The sequence below is a fragment of the Tenrec ecaudatus genome, chromosome 7, assembly GCF_050624435.1.
Source record: "Tenrec ecaudatus isolate mTenEca1 chromosome 7, mTenEca1.hap1, whole genome shotgun sequence".
In the NCBI taxonomy this organism is placed as follows: domain Eukaryota; kingdom Metazoa; phylum Chordata; class Mammalia; order Afrosoricida; family Tenrecidae; genus Tenrec; species Tenrec ecaudatus.
The window spans coordinates 15,458,950-15,476,411 of record NC_134536.1 but is presented as its reverse complement, the minus strand read 5'-3'; the positions used below and the strand labels follow the sequence as shown (position 1 = coordinate 15,476,411).

General features: G+C 43.3%; 1 protein-coding gene across 1 annotated transcript in view; it reads right to left on the bottom strand.

Annotated features, from left to right (window-relative positions):
• The window catches only part of LOC142453150 (nesprin-1-like), a 239,076-nt gene that overhangs the window by 97,493 nt on the left and 124,121 nt on the right, over positions 1–17,462 (bottom strand). The window contains exons 12-15 of the mRNA XM_075554218.1: positions 16,912–17,076; positions 6,715–6,827; positions 6,010–6,178; positions 61–157 (exon numbers count right to left, since the gene is read on the bottom strand). Of these exons, the coding sequence (XP_075410333.1) occupies positions 61–157; positions 6,010–6,178; positions 6,715–6,827; positions 16,912–17,076 (544 nt within the window). The remainder of the gene's footprint in view (positions 1–60; positions 158–6,009; positions 6,179–6,714; positions 6,828–16,911; positions 17,077–17,462) is intronic.

The following is a 17,462-nucleotide window of genomic DNA, read 5'->3' as shown; positions in this document are numbered from 1 at the left end:
TCAGAGACCTGCAGGCTCTCACTCTGACCTAGTCCCGTGCCGCATCAAGTCCCGCCATACCTGAGCCATCTGCTTTGACATACATCTCAGCCGTCTGCTTCAGGATCTGGTAGGTCACTTCATACTGCTCAAAGAATTTGCTATTTTCTATAAAAGACTGGAAAGGGCGGGAGCATGGTTAGAAGGTAGCGCAGGTTAGGCAGATGTGTGAACCTCAGGCGGCTTCAGTATGTCTTAGGTGTGCCTGAGATTGAAGACAATGACCTCGCTTTGTGGGTATTTTACCCAAACTTCCTAAGCTTACTCATCTTAAAAATATCAAATGGATTCTATCGCTACACAGAACCTGAATTTATTCTAAGCTTACCATTGATTCCACAATGGTAATTTTAACTCAGCACTAGATTGAGAAAGTATTCGGTTTCTTCTGCCTCCCAAGGGCTGGTTGAGAGAGGAGATGGGTGTTTCTGTGGAGAGCCAGGCCTGGCATTTAGAAAGCAGCAAATGTGAAAGAACATTTTAACAGGCCTACTGGGCTTGAGCTGTGGGATTCTTTTGATCTTTGAATATAAATCCTTGTGACTGAATGTTCCCAGAAACTTCAAATTATAAACACATGGGGCCAGGCACAAGCATTTCCGTTCTAATAAAAGGGAGGCAGGGCATGTTTGCAAGAGGAAAGAACTAAATAAGCTCACATTCAGCTCATGTTATTAGTGGTGTCATGTTTCTAGTGGCCTCTTAAAAATATAGCTAAGACAGGTCTATCTCATATATATATATATTCATACCTATCATAGTCACTGCAGGCAAATATGTACTGTAAAATAGACAACACATACGAAAACCAAAACAGATAAATTATGTTATTGTTAACTCCAGGAAATACGAGCCTCCTCTCAAAAACAAACAAACAAACAAACAAGCAAGCTCACTACCATCAAATGAATTCTGACTCATAGCGACCCATAGGGCAAGATAGGACAGTCTATCGTACAGGTGCAGTTTCACAAACATCCTTGCTTTTTACCATTATGTGTCGGTCATGTCTCAAGAAAACATGAAAGAACATTACATCTATTGGACAGTTCATAGCACGTCAAGCTTATAAGACAGGTGCTTACACATTAATTATTCCTCAGAGGTAGAGGGGGCTGGAAATGTCGCAAATGTCCTGGGATGGAAAGTTTCTTGACGAATACGTCACTCAATAACTTGAATAAGACTGCTCATATTTGTTTTGAGAATAAAGTAGGAAGAGAGTGGTTAGGTCACTATTTAATTTCAAATTCACCAAATGGGGGAAAATTATATGGTAATTTAATTTGTCAACATCTTTTTGTTGTAAACTAGATGTGAGTTTACATTAAGATCATCAACTCCATAGTCCACAGCTTAAACTAACAATACCCCCCCTACTAGTTCACCCTTCACCCGATCCTTGATTTTCCTCTTCTCCCCCCAGTTAGATAAAAAAAAGGGGAAAAACACCTAAGGCGATGAGCCTGGTGGAAGAACTTGAAGAGGAAACTATCTGACCAAGATTTAAGACAGTCATATATAGTCTGTCACATGCTTCCAGAGGCTGACGGTAAGACAATTCCTCTAGCTAACGGAAATGGAAATGTCCTGGCTGGGCAAAATGACTTCAGTAGCCTCTTGCTAATGATTATGTCGGTAATTAAAAGTGAACAAGAAGGAAAATCTTATTTCCACGTTCACATCCCCTCTAGGTGTGCAAGGAAGGAGGCTCTAAGAATAGTATAAACCGTGTAAGGAGTCATTCAGATCTTTTGGAGCTTCCCGTATGGTTGTATCGTTGTGCATTACTATTGAGTCGATTCTCACTGAGAGGCAACCCCACACGTTCCGAGTAGGACTCCTGAGGGCTGTCACAGCTGCGGCCTTTGGGAAGCAGCTGGCCAGGCCTGCCTCCCTAGGGGTTTCTGGATAGACTGGAACTGCCAAACTTTCAACTAATAGACACAACTGCTTGCCCTATCCAAGTAGACCTCCAATCTGAGAGAATAAACCATACACGTTGAAAGAGAGGTCATTGATTTTAATTTGTTATTGATTCTTTTAAGTTGGTCCTTAGTTTCCAGAATCACTTTAGTGAGCGAACGTCCAAATCTCTTTCACCATGAACTATCTGGGTATAGCCTCTAAGAAAAATGAGCTAATAAACACCCAAGTAGACTTAAAACTGCAGGGATAGTCTGTTATTTCTTTATAAAAATAACTTTTTTGAAATAAAGACAAATTGGAGATCAAGTTAAACATAGAAGCCCCATTAGAGACTTTCAGAGTTGATGATACTTTGATAAAAAAGAAGGTAACTTTTTTATTCCACTAAACCCAAAGTACTATTGGAAGTGACTAAATTTTGACTTTCACAAGGTAAGAATAGAGATGAAAATTTGAAGGTTTGTCAATTTCACTTCAATAGAGCTAACCCGACTAATTCAGGACTTCAAAACAAGAAGAAAAAACTTAAAGAAGTAGTTTCACAGTATTGGCCACTTAGTGAATAAAGTATTAATAAAACGAATGTTTGCGTTTCTTATGTTTCATTCACACAATCAACAATCCCAAGAGCTCTTCTCTTTCTTTGTTTGAAAGAAAGAATAAAATGCTACCCCATTTTTTCCAAAGTACAAATGAAGTAAGGGTTACCTAACATGGTCATATGAACAATTCCACCAGCAAGAGCAAACGAGTCATCTTTTGATGTGCATTATAATAATCATCTCTTATCAAGAGCTTATTGCCTAACCAAACTGCAACAAACATTGTGTATTTTTGCAAGAATTCTTTAGGCACTTCCTGTAAAAATACATTCTCAAGTCCTGAGGAATTTTAATCTTTTTTTTTTTTGGTAGAAGAATAAAACAGTTGAGAATTCAGCTGAAGGAAGGTACTTATGAAACCTTTGCATTCACAGAGTCCTCTGGTGTTCTCTTGGGAAGAGCATATGGCTCGTGACAACAAGTGTTTTTAGAAACCAAGGAACGGACTGCATGAATGAAACCGATCTTATTATATTCTCAGAAAGTCGTCACTCTCTGAACCATTCTGTTCTAGAGCAGGTAACTTCCCCACAAACCCCACAAGGAGGAGAGAGGCTCAAAGTGGAACCGAAAGAACTGTGTCGGTCTCTGCTCCTTAGAAGAGTGTGTTTTATTCTGTTGCTGTAAAATGTGCAAAAAGACTAGGTCTTCTGGAAAATGCGTCATCCCCAAAGTGGAATGGGTAGTGAGCTGCTGTGCTGAGAGTCAAGCACGGTCAGATGTAATTCCAGTGGTGGTGCAGCCCTGGTGGTGTCATATGGGACCGAGTTGGCTGTTCACCACAAGGTCAGCAGTTTGAAGCCACTTGTCTCTCTCCAGGAGAAAGAAGAGGCTTTCAATTCCTGCAAAGAGTCATAGTCTTGGAAACCAACCAGGCCGGTTCTTTTCCAACCTACAGTCGCTACACGTCGGGATCAACTAAATGGCATTGAGTTGGAGTGTAGTGGGGGGAGGGGGTAAGGGGGGAGTGCATTTCAATCCCTCCCCTCCTGCTGCAAACCCACTCACCTATGCTACACTCTCACATAAATAGCAGCAACTCGAATGTCTAAGTGTAAGCTGTCCTCCAGCAGAGACGAAACTAATATGTGAGCTACCTTCTTCAGAGGACTAAACTACAAGATCAATGAGTCTATCTTTACCACCTGAAGCAGGGCTTCCCCCAGACCTTCCCCCATCCATTCCGAATGTTGTGCCTTCACCTCCAGGTTCCACGTCAGAGTAACTGTGCCCCATTGGAGCAGGTGACTTGATGCTGAGCGATCTCGGAAGGCCCCTTAGTGTGTGTCACAACTGCCCAGGCGCCAGAGACACGGACAACACTCAAAGCTTTACAGTCATTCCAAGAACTGCGCACCAAGTCATTGCTAACTTGCAACTGAAGGGGGAGAGGAAGTGTGAGCAAAGCTGCATAATGATTAATATTCACAATTTTTGTAAATAGGCAACCTTCTACAGGAGATGAGACTATGAAGGCATAATCGTTGAAACATGTTATGTTTGTGGCATAATTACAGCAATTTTCAAGTCACTTTGAGAGCTACAAAGCAAAGTTTAAAATTAGCAGCTAAATGAACTTTATGGAGTAGGCAGAAAGTACAAGAATTTTTAATCATTAATAACAACTCTCTATTAATATAACTTTTATTTTGAGAAGTTAAAAGAGGATTGCTAACATCATTGTACTGGGTTATCAACCTGGTGGAAGGGTCCCATTAAGCATTTGAATCTGATTGGCTGTCCATAAATAGCAAAGACGAAACCTGCATAAATAGCTCCTGCGTTCAGGGTGTATTTTTTGACTGAAAATATAAACGCAAATCTGCACTTAAAGGGAAATTTAATATTGAAAGGAGTAGCAGAGGGTTGAAACTCTGGACTTTTCACATTACTTTCTGAAAAATATAAAAAGGTGAATAAAGGGAGACCATCACAACAGATTGCATATTTTTAACAAATGCTTCTGAGACCATTTTAGAAGTCTTGAGAAAGACTCGATTGAAAAGCTGTGACATTTAATTTTGAAATTAATGCTGTTTCAGGCATCACTTGGGAAACAGAATAAAACTGTAGCAAAATAAAATCCCGGGGGCCCCCGAAAGCCACTGTTTCAGTAGGTCTATCAGTTGCCCCCGGGTGTCAGAGTCACTGAGTCCAGGTTAGAAATGAATATATCTGGTAAAAATTCACTAAATTGCCATTTTGAATTTGTGATGAAAACAAAGTGAAGTGTCCTATCAAAGATGAATGTGTGAGTAAGCATGTATTGCCAATAAGCTTGCAAAAGGGGGCAGGCTTAATTTACAAAGAGAAATAAATCCCCTTTAATTAACACACGTATGTCAATGGGAGCTAATGATGACAGAGAAATCTCTTTTGCACATGTATGTGCATGAGTAGGCAGAGACCTTATCTACACTGACTCCATACAAGGAGACTTCAAAAAGTTTGTGGCGAAATATGTTGAAAAGATACTGGGATTTCAAACTTTTTGAAGCCCCCTCATATAATTCTATATGGTTCTAGATCAGTGGTTCTCCACCTGTGGGTCACGACCCCTCGGGAGGGGAGGGGGGGCGAACAACCCTGTCACAGGGGTCACCCGATTCATAACAGTAACAAAATTACAGTGATGAAGTAGCAACAAAAATAATGTTATGGTTGGAGATGGGTCACCACAACATGAAGAACTGTATTAAAGGGTTGGGGCATGAGAGAAGCTGAGAACCACTGCTTTAAATGGACACAGCCCAAAAGTGAGATCACATGTTTGCACATCAGTATAGAGCTTCATCGATTAAGTGTTACACACACAGACACACACGCTCATTTGCACATCAGTATAGAGCTTCATTGATCAAGTGTTACACACACACATTTGCACATCAGTATAGAGCTTCATCAATCAAGTGTTACACACACACACACACTCATTTGCACATCAGTATAGAGCTTCATCGATCAAGTGTTTTACACACACACACACACACGCACATGCACAGCTCAGAGAATGACAATGAGACATAGAAACAGACCTAATCTGAAAAAAAGAAAAAGACAGCTTCTCTGTGAGCAAATGAGAATCGATTTAAAGGGATACAGGTAGAGCTACTTCCAGTCTTAATCAGGCTTCAACGAGGAGTTCATAACAGATGCCATGGGCATCCCATGCAAAAAAACTTTTTTTTTAAAGCCATAAAAGCCAGTCAATCATACCTGCTCTACAAGACCAATGCACCAACCCTTTTCTGAAAACAGAGATTTTTAACAGCAGCTGCCTGTACACGGCTCTTAAGCACCTCTCCCATCCAACCAAAGCACGAGTACTTTCACATTGAAATTCAAGAGGAAAACAGAACAGCATCAAATGAAGGGGTAGGGGTAAGATGCCACATCCCTGCTTCCTGTTTCCTTCTGACCCAGCACCCAGGAGACTCACAATGTAATTCTGCAGCAGCAGCTCCACCGACTCCCTTCTCCCATACTTGATGATCCAAGACTTGAGCTTCGACTCTGCAAGAACCAGCAGTGAGAGCAGACGGTACTTTAATTCGAGAAATTCCATTCTCATCAAGTGCAGCTCGGATGTGGAGGACACAAAATGAAACCTAGAGAGAAAACACCGAGAATTCACAGGATGTAACTAATAGTAACAGTACGCAGCTGCTTTTAACCTGTTACACGCAAGCTCCCAGGACCAGGCTGCCGGGACAGCCCTCCACACCGGTGGATCGCTCCCCTCTGATCGCTTTTCTAGATCTGTGTGGAAAGGCACACCAGGGATGATTGAGTCGGATTCACTGCTCTCCCCTGCCAACACATCGCTCTGCTGGTTCTTTTCTAAGCTGCCTTTGCAACATTACATAATGTTCCTGACAGCCCTGAATAACAATACAGCCCAGGAAGACAAGTGCTCCTGAATTCCAGGCTGGCACCAGTAAATTCAGGTTTCCTCTTTTCCATTAGCCAGGGGTCAGACCCTTGGCATTCTCAGCCTGTCTTAGGGGATCCTGAGGTTTCCTGATCAAATGTAAACACCTCTGTTGAAGAAAGGAAATCCATTTTTAAAAGAAAAGGATTGGAAAACCCACCCCCTGGAGCTGCTTTTGAACAAGAGATTTCCTAAAGCCAGGTGTTTGTTTACCTCTCGGCCATGTCCTCAAGCTGGTCAGGGGGCACAGGGATCCCATTAACCGACCTGGTCCGGTAGATTTCATGGAATGCTCTTTTGTGGGCATCTGTGTTTTGAAGCAGATCCTAGGGGACAATTTTTTTTTTAATTTAAGACGAGGAAACATGTTCACAGGAGGCAGAAATGCATAATTTTCAGGCTGCACAGATGAATCAGTGTGTTCAATGATTTCATCAAGCTGCCTCATCCATGGGCAGCCTGGTGCCTGTCCTGGCTTTATTACCTGTTCCGGGAGCCCGCTGCTTACAAGGAAGGCACGGTGCTCCAGCCGAACCTGGTGATTGTGGCATCTTTGAAACACACATGAGACTGGCACCGCAATCCATTCGGACAGTTTAATGGCACGTGGTGCAAAACCAAATGGCACTGCAGCTATACGCGGGCATTTTGTCGGCATGGCATGTGTCTCCTTTAATTGGCTTCTTGAAAGCCTAAAATAAGCATCACTAATGCATCCTTTTAGTGGTAAAAAGACATTCCACTCTCCTCTGTTGCTTTATCTCCAATAAGTGATATTTACTTGCCATCTAACAGTGAGTCAATTATATCACAGTATGTTCTGAAAATAGCTGCAGTGCACTGAGCTATTAATGTTCCTCTTCTAGCCATAGTTTTTGCTACTCCCACCAAAAGGTCTTTTGCCGATGGGTCTGGGTAAGAGAAGGTGGGGGAAGACACTGGGACAATTCAGTTGTGAGATGTCAACCGGGTGAATTATGATTTTCATCCTGCTTGGTATAACATGAGCCAACTCATAAGCAGGAAGTGGTAGAGCTTGTCATTCATTACCAGCAAGAGAAAAGAGCCAGGAGTGGGCTGCATCCTTTGATCCCTGAGATAACTACATATTAATCCTCCTTGATCCAGGAGCCAGCTGTGACACCAGGGGAGTTACAGTGAAGCAGCAGCAACAGTAATAGCATCGCCACCAGGAGCCAGAGCAAGAGAGTGGTAGACTTCCCAGCCCATGGAGCAAGTAAAGTTGAGTGTCTTCAGACAGGATACTAACTTGTGGAAGTGCCTCCAGGTAATTCACTGGGGGAACTAGGTTTGCAGAAGCATCTTTGGGCTTGTGGTGGAGTGGCGTATCCTTTGGGCATTTATTGGCAGCTCTGAAAGCGCTCTGCAATTTTGAACATGCAGAATGAAAGCTAACAAGCCGCTATGTAGCTAAGAGACCAAAGACCTGGCTGAGAATAATTGTATCCTAGACTTTTATAACTTTTCAACTTCCCTAATAAACCCCATAACTATGAATATTGTCTGTGAGTTTTGTGTGGGCACTGCAATGAACTACCAAGCCCAGCGGAAAAATCGAGAGTGCTATGAAAGGGACAATTGATATCAGAATTGGTTGGAAGGTTGGAGATTGGGACATATCTGACCTCAGCTTCATAGATATCAACCGTGGAAGACCCTGATGTAGAGTCTGATTTTCCTTCCCCCTTGTGAAACCAAAGGAGGAAAAGCAGCTTCTTATGTTGCATTGACTTTACACAGTAGCCCTATGGTTAAAATCGTTCAAATGAGAACAGGGAATGCCCTCTAGTTATCACAATGGAATGCTCCATTGTGGTGTGGTGTGATATAGAAGCATTGAGCTGCTAACTACAAAGCCGGCAGTTCGAATTCACCAGCCATCCCCGCAAAAGAAAGATTGTGCTTTCGTCTCCCGAAAGAGTCACAGTTTCAGAAATGGACGGGGTAGTTCTACCCTGTCTTGCAGTGTATCCATGGGGCTGCATTGGCTCGATGGCAGTGAGTTTGGTTTGATTTTGTATAGATTGTATAAAATCCAGTTGCCATCAATTTGATGCTGACTCATGGCAACCTCATTTGGATTGGAGCTAGAATTAAGTGAGCTCCCAGAATCCATCTGTTTGTCCATGGGTTATGATCAACTCTGGTCTACTTTCCAACCTCCAATCTTGAGGGGAGCATGTTCACGCTTTGCACCACTCAGGAAATCTTAAAAGACTCTATCTCCACAACCCCACTGCTGTGTAGCTGATTCTGGTTTATACAGGCCCCGGGTGGGGTGTCCCAAACTATAAACTGAACAGGAGCCGAGAGTCCCCTGTTTCTCCCTTGGAGCCAGCGGTCAGTTGCAACTGCTGACCTTATGAGTAGTAGTCCAACTTCTACCCCATTGTGTCACCCAGGGTCCTTTATGGACTGTAGTGTTGGGGGCCCTCCAGTCAAGTTCAATGATAGGAACCCTGTGGACCACAAGAAGAATGCCTGGCCTTGCGCCCTTCTCACAGCTGTTGTTACGTTGGAGCCCATTTTTACAATCGGGGAATCAATGCATCTCTTTTAAGTTCTTCTTCTTCTTTGCTGACACTCCACTGTACCGACCATGGCGTCCTTTCCCAGGGAACGCTCTCTCCTATGTAAGGCAAAAGTGTGCATCCATGCTTCTCAGAGACATTTTGGCTGTGCTTCCTTCAAGACGGATAGGTTGGTTCGTCGCGCAGTGCATTGCTTTCAACACTCTTCATCAACACTAGATGTGTTAACCCATCTGTGAGCTCCTTGTTCACTGTGGAGCTTTCCCGTGCCTATGAGGCGAGTGATATACCATGGCTTGGGTCAGGTACACCAGTCCGCACAGTGACATTTTTGGTCTTTAACATGTTAATGAGGTGACTCTGTGTTAAAGTACGGATAGGTGTCTGCGTCCATTGGAATACCCAAGTGCTCAGATTCCCTTTTCAAAAGTTTTTCCTATTGCACAGTCTTTAGGATCTAATTCATGGGGAGGAGGGCGGAGCTTAAGATGTAAAAGCAAAGCTTTTCCAAGCACATAATAAAAGCAATTCTACCACTTCCAGTATGTAACTGGGTACCCTTGCTAGGTGCTGGACAAAACATATTTTAATTCACTCCTGGGATCATAGGAAATACATGAAGTCTTCCAGATCTCTCAGTAAAGCATGACCCAAACAGACCAGTGAACAATAGTAGGAGAATAGGCAGACTTTCCGGAGTATATACCTGTACCACTGCTGTGAGTGATTGAGTATCAGGACATGAACAAGGTGAGAACCTCAAAACTATGCCTCCTCCGTTTAGCCAGAACCTTTCAAGGAGGCAAATGTGGCCCCGTTCGTAGAAAATACAGATAACAGAAGAAAACAAAGATTTCCAGACACAGCAAACAAGCCTCTACCGGTAAGAATGATCAGAAACCACACATTTATGGTTTCATGAAAGCCAGTCATTAAATGCTTGACAACAACAGTACTCATGATATAGTAACAGTGCTTCCAACCCTTTATATCAGTGAACCCAACCCACTCACTGCCATCAAATCGGTTCCATCTGATAGCATCCCTAGACGATAGAGTAGAACTTCTCCTGTGGGTTTCTGAGACTGTTACTTTTTTGAGAACAGAACGCCTCATTTTTCTCTCAGGGAACAACTGGTTTTCGAACTACCTACCTTGTGGTTAGTTATCCAACTGGCAAACACTACATTACCAGCACTCAATGTTGTCAAGTGCCCTAGAGCAGCATGTCAAGGGCATCTATACTACCAGCTAGAGTTTATGACTTGTAAATCTGTCGAGGGAAAAATAAAGACTCTTGAAAATGAGCAAGTCAATGAACAAATACCTTTAATCAAATTATAAAACGTTAAGTAAGTCAATTAAAGAAGATGGGAAATGAGGACACATAGGAAAAAGTCAGGTGGCAGAAACAACTCAAGCTTATCAATCATTCTAAAAAAATGTGAATAGAGCAGAAATTCACCCACTAAGGACAGAGATGTGTCAGGTGGCACCAATATATAAAAGAGATCCTTATTTGTTGTTGTTTTAATAAAGGAGACACTTAAATATTAAACTCATGGTGAGGTTGATATGAAACGAATGGAAAACAATAGGCAAATAGGAACTAAAAGAAAAATGGAATAAATATACAGATATCAGACAAAATAGATTTCCAAACAGAAAACATTTTTAAGAGTAGAGGGAGTGACCACTTAATAAAGCAACTCTGATTGAATTTATGAGAAGATATACTCATTGTAAATGGAAACATGTCTAGTAAGCCTGAAAATAGGAAACGAATGTGATAGAACGGTAAGGAGAAACTGACAGATTACCACCATAATAGAAGCTATTGATACGCTGTTCTGAAGGATGGACATAGACAGACCGGAACAAGGAGGTGATGAGCTGTGAGGTTAGAGAGGGATGGTGGGAAAGGGTTGTGGACCTGGGGGTCTCTCCGTCCTTGCAAGCATTTTGCTGTTTATGTTGAGCACGAAGGGAGTTCATGGAATTTTGAACAGAGGAGTGACTTGACCTGAGTGATGTTGTTCGGACGCTCTAATTGTTCTACTGAGTGTGCCCTAACCTTGATATGCCTTTTTCACTTAAATTCTAGAGCAACATTCTAGCTGCATTTCCTCCAACCTCATTGGCTGCTCCTGCCCAGATTTTTGTCTGTCTCATCTTCTACGTGTTGATCTCTTGCTACGGAACTCACAGAGAACTCGGTTCTTGATCTTTCCTCTTCTCTGTTGACACTCCCTTATTTAACTTCCCCAGTCTCCAAGATGTAAACATCCCTCTGTAAGCCAGTGGAGCAGGATTGATAGTCATCTCTCCTTAACTCCTCTCTCCTCTCTCGAAGTGCCTACTCAACAGGTCTCTACTGGAATTGAAAAAAAGAAAAGATACTTCATATTTCTCATCGCCCCAAATTGAGCTCCTGGTCTTTTATTCCAAACCAACAGCCTAATTTCCCCATCTCAGTGGCTGCAAGTGTTTACACCACAGTCCCTTTTGACTCCTTTTCGTCCACGTGTATCTAATGCTGAAAGTACTGTGTTCTCTCTCTTCAAAATACACTCTGAATCTGACCACTTCTTAATAAATTAGGCTGCCGTGTTGATCCAAGTGACCAGTAATTTCACAGAGATCACTAAAAACAGGGCACTAACATCTATCCCCTATCCTTAAACCAATGTATCTTCCCATAAAAGCCAGCATGGTACTGTTAAAACACCAGCATCACTGTGAAAAGAAAGTTATTGGAAAAGATGGGTAAGATATGACAGGTCAAATCAATCATGCCAAGTGGATAACTGATTAAGAGAACCAAGGAAAAGCAAACAAACAGAACTGCAAATAAAAGACAGTCTTAATTACAAGCACAGAAAAGATGACAAAACCCATGAGTACCTATTAACGGTTTGATGCCTAAATATTAAATATTACCCACGAGGGTAAACTCCTAGACAGTATTAGTTAGCAATATTGATCACATTTTAAAAACATATATAAATAGACAACTTGAACAGTTCTGAATCATTTTAGAGGCTTGGGATACAAGAGTAAAAAGAAAGAAAACAGGCATCCTTGCGATGATAGAGCGGATGTTTTAGTACAGAAAATCCCATCATAAATCAATAGATGATGCAACTTGATAGCAGGTGAGATGATAGGAAGCAGACCTGTTATCAGGGATGGGAGGGGTGAGTATTTGGGGAGCTATTTCAAGGACAAAGAGGTTCCGCCTTCAAATATTTCTGAGATAATAAAATGGGGAACCCTGGTGACCTTGACATGGACAACACAGCAGGAGCAGAACCTGTTGGTGCTGAATTCTAAAAAGAAAAATGGAAGAAGACCATTTTAAAACAGAAATAAGAGAATCGGCAACCAGTCAAGGAACTTAGCGATAAAGAAGGAAGGGAAAGCGCAGTTGGTGGAAGGAAAATAGAGCTAAGGCGTGACTTTTGATGTCAGAGAAAAAACTGCCTACCTGACGGTGGATAGGGAAAGCCCTCGGGGGGAGAAAGTATCAGGAAGGGAAGACCTGCAGGAATCCGCCCTCGCAGAAGGCGTGGGCGTGGGACCTAAGGCACGTCTGCAGAGGTTGGCATCCGCGCGAGCGCAGATGGTTCATGCAGAGCACCAGAAGCGAGGCCCCATCCTACAAGCACAGACGCACGTAGGTGGGGGGATGCAGTGGGGGAAGCCAACGGAAATTCTTTTCTGATTGCTTCTATTTTCTCAGACAAATAGCAAGCAATGGCATCAGCTGAGAGTGAGGAGGGAGGAGGAGGTGTGGAAGGTTTGAGGAGACAAGGTATGAAGTAGCTGTCCTGGAAAAGAGAGAGGACGGAGTTGAGAAATGCCACCTGATTGCCAGGCAGCAATGCCCACTTGAGTTAGTCACTGTGCCTGGAGGTGTGTTGCCATTAGCCCGAGTCAGCTGCGGGGTGTGGGCATAGGTGAGGCAGAGTTGGAGTTATCTCAGGTTGTGTTTTGATCGGGATGGTAGGAGAAAGGGGCACATGGACAAGACCGTCGGGGGTGCATGCCAAGGATGGTGCTTCATACCTGTGTACTGGAGGTAAAGAAAGGGGAGTCAAGGAAGGAAGAGGAGGAGGAAGTAAAGGGCCATTGGGTCAGTGGATGGTGGGTCACCCAGGAAGCAGAGACCTTTTGAAGTTGGGGGTACCCAAGAAAAGGAGCTGGGACACAGCAAGTTTGCCTGGAGAGTGAGAGAGTTGACACAGAGTATCGCGGAGGGTGCAGTTACTGGGCTGGTAGGTTCTAGTTCATGACTCTGGTGACCGTAGGGAGGGTCATCTGGGACAAGGAGATCAATGGACTAAGAAACACAAACGTTGGAAGCATGATCAGTAGGTTACTGAAATTATTAAGAATTGTGGCATGCACCTTCATCCAGAAAATGCAGAAAGGAGACAAGGTGACCCAGGGACTGGTTGGAAGGTTGGAGATGGATGAATAACAGGAAGTCTGTTTTTTTGATTCCCTAAGAATGATTGTCTATCTTTCCCTAGCAATGCTCCTCTTAATAAACTAATACGTATAATCATGCAACACAAACATACAGAATAGTTTTATTGTTACATTTTAAATGTAATGCTTAAGCTAGAAAACCTGAATTTTAGCCCTGTGACCTGGGGCAAGTAGAGTTTTAATCTCTTTCTGCCTAAAATTTACTCATTAGCAAAATGAGGATATTACTTATTTCACATCCTGCAGGGCAAATGTTTAGCAAAAGTTAAGAGTGAAATACGGTTCAATACTAAATAATAGTGAGCTATGATTGTTGTACTATTGATCTTTGTAGATAACAGAATTATATCTGGAAAATAGGAAAAGCAATACAAATATACCTCTCTTTGTAGGATAAAAATATTCGTATCAAGCATATCCCCCAAACTCAAGCTCACTGCCACTGAGTCATTTCCAATTCATAGTGACCCCATAGGACAGGGTAGAACTGCCCCTGTAGGGCTCTGAGACGGTAACTCTTTATGGTAGTAGGAAGCCTGTCTTTCTCCCACGAAGTAGTTGGTAGGTTAGAACTGCTGAACTTGTCGATTATAGCCCAACTAATCACCTTTACACCACCAGGATTCCTATCAGTCATGTAAGTTAATTAAATTTTTTTCAAATATACAAAATTGTTCATACAATTCTGATATGAATGAAATATGAAAAATAGCACTTTTTGTTAGGTCTATTTTAACTTAGGGCTAAGTGATGCCTGACCCAAGCCAGGGTATTTTCAGTCAATCCATATGCATGTGAAAGTTGGACATTGAATGAGGTAGAAAAAACGTTACATTTGAATCATGTTGCTGGCGAAGACTATTGGAAGTATAATGGACTGCCAAAAGAACAAGCCAATTTTCCTGGAGAAAGCACCGCCAGATTTCTCCTGAGAGCCAGGAATGGCCAGATTTAATCTCCCATACTTTGGACACTTTATGAAGAGAGACCAGTCCCTGGAGAAGTCGGTAAAGTGGAGGAGCAGCCGACAGAGGAAGGCGCTCAAGGAGATGCCTAACACCGTGGCTGCAGGGACACTTGTGAAGATGGCGCCGGACCGGGCAGTCCCGCTTCATTCTGTTGGGCACAGGATCGCTAAGAGTCAGCACCAACTTGATGGGGGCACCCAATGATAGCAGCTACAGTCTTTCACCCAGACCCAGAGGCCAGTTCACTGGGAGAATTCTTGCCTTCCACGAGGAGTCACAGGTTTGCTACCTGGTCACCATGCCTCAGTCCCTGGAGACTGCATGCTGCCATGGTGCTGAGCGGGGCTTAGCAGATCCCCTTCCCATTCTCAAAAGTCTTTATGGTTCTTGCCCCTTAATACATGGTCACTGTTGGAGGACTGGATTCAGACCATTGTAAGAGAATATTTTTCAGGGAAGAGCGGTATCTTGAAACTTCAACTGACCATGTGGACATTGACCATGGTCAGACCAGAGAGAGCACATGGAAACCATACTCCATCACTTGGTAGCAGGGCTGGACCCTCAGGTCTGCAGGTTCACTCAGAGCACCAGAACCCCAACAGACCTCTCCCTCAGGTCAGGCCAGGATGAGATCTGATCTACGTGCTCATCACCTGATCACATCTTCTCCTGCTATCTAGGGTCTTATCTGTCAGAAAATAACATGAAGCAAAGGAGAGAACAAATATTCCTTTGGCTCTACCGGGAAAGAGAACTATTCAAAGTGGTGTTTAAATATGTTTCCATCAAGTTGATTCCGAACTATAGCGACCTTGTGCACAACAGAAGGTAACACCGCCCGGTCCTGCACCATCCTCATAATTGTTCCTGTGCTTGAACTCATCGTTGCAGCCACTGGGTCAGTCCATCTCCTTGAGGGACTCTGGTGGCTTAGTGGTTATGAGTTGGGCTACTAGCCACAGGGTCCGCAGATAGAAGGCACCAGCCATTCCGAGGGAGCAAGATGAGGCTTTTTACACCTGTAAAGAACCTGGCAGGAGCAGTTCTACCCATTGACTCGACGCTAGTGGGATTTTTATTTAAACAAGTGTATGAAAATCAAGGAATTTACTTTGAAGACTAAAGTGCGCCTGACCCAAGCCATGGTGTCTTCAATCACTTCATCGACGTGTGAAAGGTTGATACTAGATAAGCAAAATCAAAGGAGAATCAATGTACTCGAATGATGGTGCTGGCACAGACTATTGCAAGTACCACAGACTGGACGCAAGACAGCCAGAACGCTCCTTGAAAGCAAGGACAGCTAGACTTCGTCTCCTGTATTTTGGACACGGTATCAGAAGAGATCGGGCCCTGGAAAGACAGCATGCTTGGGAAAGTGGAAGGGCAGCAAAAAGACGAAGTCCTTTGACAAAGGGGAATGACACAGGGTCTGCAACAATGGGCTGTAACATCACAACAATTGTGAGAATTTAGTAGCACCAGGAAGGGTTCCGTTCTGGTGCACATTGGGTTGCTATGGCTAAAAACCTACGTGACAGCACCTGTGGTAGTTACATAACCTCATATGCACTTGAAGCTATATAAACGTGTAGGGGTGGAATCTAGTCTGTCAATCAGGTCACAGCCTGGTGGTACTTCCTAGTGGGTGTGGCCTTCTCATAAGGAAGGCCCTGAGAACTCCCCACACCCCCATCTCTGCTTTCACCTTCCTGCTGACAGGGGACTCTGAGACCTGCCAGAGCCCTGTGATTGAACCACCATTGGATCCATAAGACTGTGCACCCACCAGTCTGTGATCTTCCTGCATTCTGCATCTTTGATTATAGCTGTGTCAGTCTGAAGCAGGGCTTATGGACTAGTATTGGACTTACAGACTTGAGTTGGACTGGGCTACGTGTTCTCCTGATATATAAAGCTTCTTGATATAAAGCTGGTTCTTACACATATATAAGTGTCATTGGATTTATTTCTGTAATCAAGCTGCCCTAACACAGCACCTAACCACAACATCTGAAAAACCCACCATCACCAAGTGGGTTATAACTCTTAATACCCTACATTGGGTTTCTGAGCGGTAAATCTGTACAGAAGTAGACAGCTTCAACGTTCTCCTTCAGAGGGGCTCGCTGCCATGAAGTGAAGTCTGATTCATCAGCTGATCGTGAGAGTAGCAGTCCAATGCTAGCCTGAAGTCAAGCCCATAACAGTGTCACGGGGGCTCGCTACAGGCATATGAAAAAGGAAGTACAAAGTAAAGCCCTTTTGAGAAGGTGTGCTGCCTCTGAGTCAGAAGTGGATGGGTATGTGGGGGAGCAGTGACCTTCGGTGGCTGTGGTTCCAGACTACATAATGACTGGTCTTCTTGGAAATCTTCCAAACAGAATATTTACCTTGTGTTGCTCAAGTTTCCGTTGTATGGTGTTGGCTGTTTCCTCGTGGACCTGCTGAATGGTGAGTTCCTCCCTCAGGGCTACCTCTGCTCTGTACAGCCAGGCACCGATAGTGCCCAGAGGAGCAGGCAGAGACTTATCAAGTTGGGTGTGCCAATCAAAGAGCTGAAATTAAAAAATAGATATACATGAATATTATCTCTACTACAAGAAAATCTCAAGTTTCCCCCCAAACTATATTGAAGACTAAATGAAGTTGAACAAAGCCCCAAATCATAAAAGAGCTCACTTGTTGGCTAGAGACAGGTAAGAGCCCCAAGACTGTAAGTCTTCGTGTATGGAATTGAACTCACCATTGAGTTAAGACAGTATCCAAAGGGCAGCATCGATCCAGGGACAAAGTACAGAGGGTTAGGAAAGGAGGGATGGAACAGGAGAGGGAGGAAATGGGATAAGTGATGGTCTATTGAGGAGATTGCATTGGATTAATTGAGATAAAATGTGTGTGAACAATTGAATGTGTAACTGATGATCTGCTCTGTGAATCTTTA